This window comes from Chinchilla lanigera, unplaced genomic scaffold (assembly GCF_000276665.1).
Source record: "Chinchilla lanigera isolate Chin_1 unplaced genomic scaffold, ChiLan1.0 scaffold00049, whole genome shotgun sequence".
In the NCBI taxonomy this organism is placed as follows: Eukaryota; Metazoa; Chordata; class Mammalia; order Rodentia; family Chinchillidae; genus Chinchilla; species Chinchilla lanigera.
Genome location: NW_004955450.1, coordinates 3121305 through 3123776, shown reverse-complemented (window position 1 = coordinate 3123776; position 2472 = coordinate 3121305). Strand labels below are relative to the sequence as shown.

At 57.2% G+C, this 2472-nt stretch overlaps 1 protein-coding gene across 2 annotated transcripts in view; it reads left to right on the top strand.

Annotated features, from left to right (window-relative positions):
* Positions 1-510: 510 nt before the first annotated feature.
* Lman1l (lectin, mannose-binding, 1 like) overlaps positions 511-2472 on the top strand; it is a 12263-nt gene continuing 10301 nt past the window's right edge. The window contains exon 1 of one of the 2 annotated variants that reach the window (XM_005393542.2): positions 511-823. In XM_005393542.2, coding sequence (XP_005393599.1) covers positions 646-823 — 178 coding nt within the window. In that variant the 5' untranslated portion in view covers positions 511-645. The remainder of the gene's footprint in view (positions 824-2472) is intronic. The other variant, XM_005393541.2, reaches the window with a different exon arrangement.

Below are 2472 nucleotides of genomic sequence, written 5' to 3'. Positions count from 1 at the left end.
CCAGTACTGGGTCAGCCACCACGCCCACTGTGATAATTTCTTAATATAACCAAATGTGCATTGTTCAAATTTCCCCACTTATCTTATTTTTTTCCAGTTGGTGGGTTAAAAGTAGGCTCCACATGAGGTCTGTCCAGTGAATTTATTTGCTCTGTCATGTAAGCCTCCCTCCCTTGTTCATGTGATTTATTGGTGAGGACACTAAAGTGCTGGGAAGGACAAGCTTGCTTTCAGGAAAGCGGAGAGAAGGAGGGCAGAGGTGAGGGGGAGAGGAAGAGGTGGTGGGTGGATGGGTGGCCAGAGTCAGGACATTTTGTTGGGCACAGAGGCAGGAGGCAGAAGACCAGCCCCACCCCTGGCAGGGAGGAAGAGCCAGGCCTCTGCCAGTGGTCTCTGGGCACCCCTGGCACCAGCTGCAGAAGCCCAGAAGCAGGGGCAGCAATTCAGTTGGCAGGGGAGGGTGGGGCTCGAGACCAGCCCAGGAGGAACAGGATGTCTGTACTGGGGAGGGAGGGACAGGTCAGTGCCAAAACCCAGGTCCCTGTGATGCCCAGCTCCTCCCGCCTGGCCTGGGCCCAGGACCCCTCCCTGGCCTGCTAGCTCTGATCACCCTGGCACCCGGAAGTCAGCTCCTTCCGTTCCACCATGACAGGGGCCCGAGGTCTCGATGTCCTGCTCTGCCTGCTCTTCCTCCTGCTCCTGGACCCTCTCGGCACTGAGGGGGGCCCCCCTCCTCGGCGCAGGTTTGAGTACAAGCTCAGTTTCAAAGGCCCAAGGCTGGCATGGCCAGGGGCCGGGATACCCTTCTGGAGTCATCATGGAGGTGAGGCCAGAGGAGGGGACTGGCGGTTGGGGATCTGCCAGGCCCAGGCTGGGCCAGATTTGGAGGGGCCCAGCACCCCCCCAGGCTTGTCCTCTGCTCTCCCTCCCTAGCCTCAGTTTCTCCTCTCTGCTCTCCTCTGCCTCAGCACTCCTCTCTCCTCCTTTGCCTCCCTTGAACCTCCTCCTCTGCCGCTTGCACCTGTGAACATACACACCCTCACATGCATGTGTGTCCCCGACAGAAACAAGGATCCCCGGTGTACACTCGGGCACGGGGAAGCAGGCATGAAAGCTTCCAACCCTAAGCATCCGGGGCTTTCCAGACCCAACCTACAAGGAGTCTGTCTTTTCATCTGATCTTGTTCTCAGAAAGGGGGTAACAACTTGCTAGAACCTTACAACCCAGAGGAGATAAATTAGGAGTAGGCAAGAAGACAGGGTCTTAGAGTGGGGCCTGGTATGAGTTCAGGAATATGGCTTGTTTCCAAAATATATACTAGGAGGTCTGCCCAGCCATGGGTTTCACTCAGAGGCTCCCAGCAGGCAAAGCAAAGGGAGAAAGCAGATCAGCTGTGTATTCCTATAAAATGTAAATTCTAAGAAATGGAATCATTCCAGACTGAGGCCTTTGAAGACGATAAGCCCTGTCAGCTGGCCCTTCCTTAGAGCCATCATTCACAAGGGCACAGGAAGTGGGGGAGACCACTCACTGATACAATCACTGTCCACCCATTACTTCCTCTTCGGAGTCCCAGCCCCATGATCCTCTGGGCCCAGCCCAAGACCCTGGGCTGAGTCAGCCTCCAGGAGCCTACAGTCCCGGCGAGGTCCCCAGCCACCCACAGGGGCTGGACAGCCACTCGCAGCAGCAGTGAGCAGGCCCGCCGCCTGCTGCCTATCCCTGGCCTCTCTGAGCAAACAGGCTGGATCAGCAGCCCCTAGCAGGGGACCAGGCCCTCAGCCAGGTTGCAAGGTGGCGGGTGGGGTAGGCTGGAAGGGAGCCCCATTTCTGCACCCCACTCCCGCCAGGCCGGCCTCAGTATCTCTCCCTCCTCCTCTCACCTATCACACAGTGCCCTTCCTGTCCACCCCACTCCCCTGCACCCTTTCCTCACCATACCCACAGGCCAGGCCCAGCTCTGTCCCCTCCCCCAGCTCCCACGGCTGGATCCTGAGCCACCATGACCAACGAGTCACAAGGTGCTCTCGGTGTTCCAGGGCCATGGGAGCCGCCTTTGCACTCCCAAGTCCTCAGTCTCCCTCACGGTAGAAAAGCCTGGAGCTATACAACTGAATTTCGATCCATGTTTTTTTTGGTTTGTTTGTCTTTTTGAGACAGGATCTCCTTATGCAGTTCAGGCTGGCTTTGTAGCCCAGGCTGGTCTTAAACTTGCAACAATCTTCCTGCCTCAGCCTCCCCAGTGCTGGGGTTACAGGCATGCACCACCTCCACCAGCTGATCCATGTATTTTTTTAATGCTTCTGAGCCTCAGTTTCCCCATCAGTAAAATGTAAAGCAGCACAGACCTGAGGTGAGGCTGAAGTGAGAAACAGGCAGCGCACCAGCATTTGCTGTCCCCCAGCCCCCGCCCCCCGAAATCTCCAGCTGTGCAGGGCCCTGGTTCTGCATTCAACCAGCCATGCCACCTC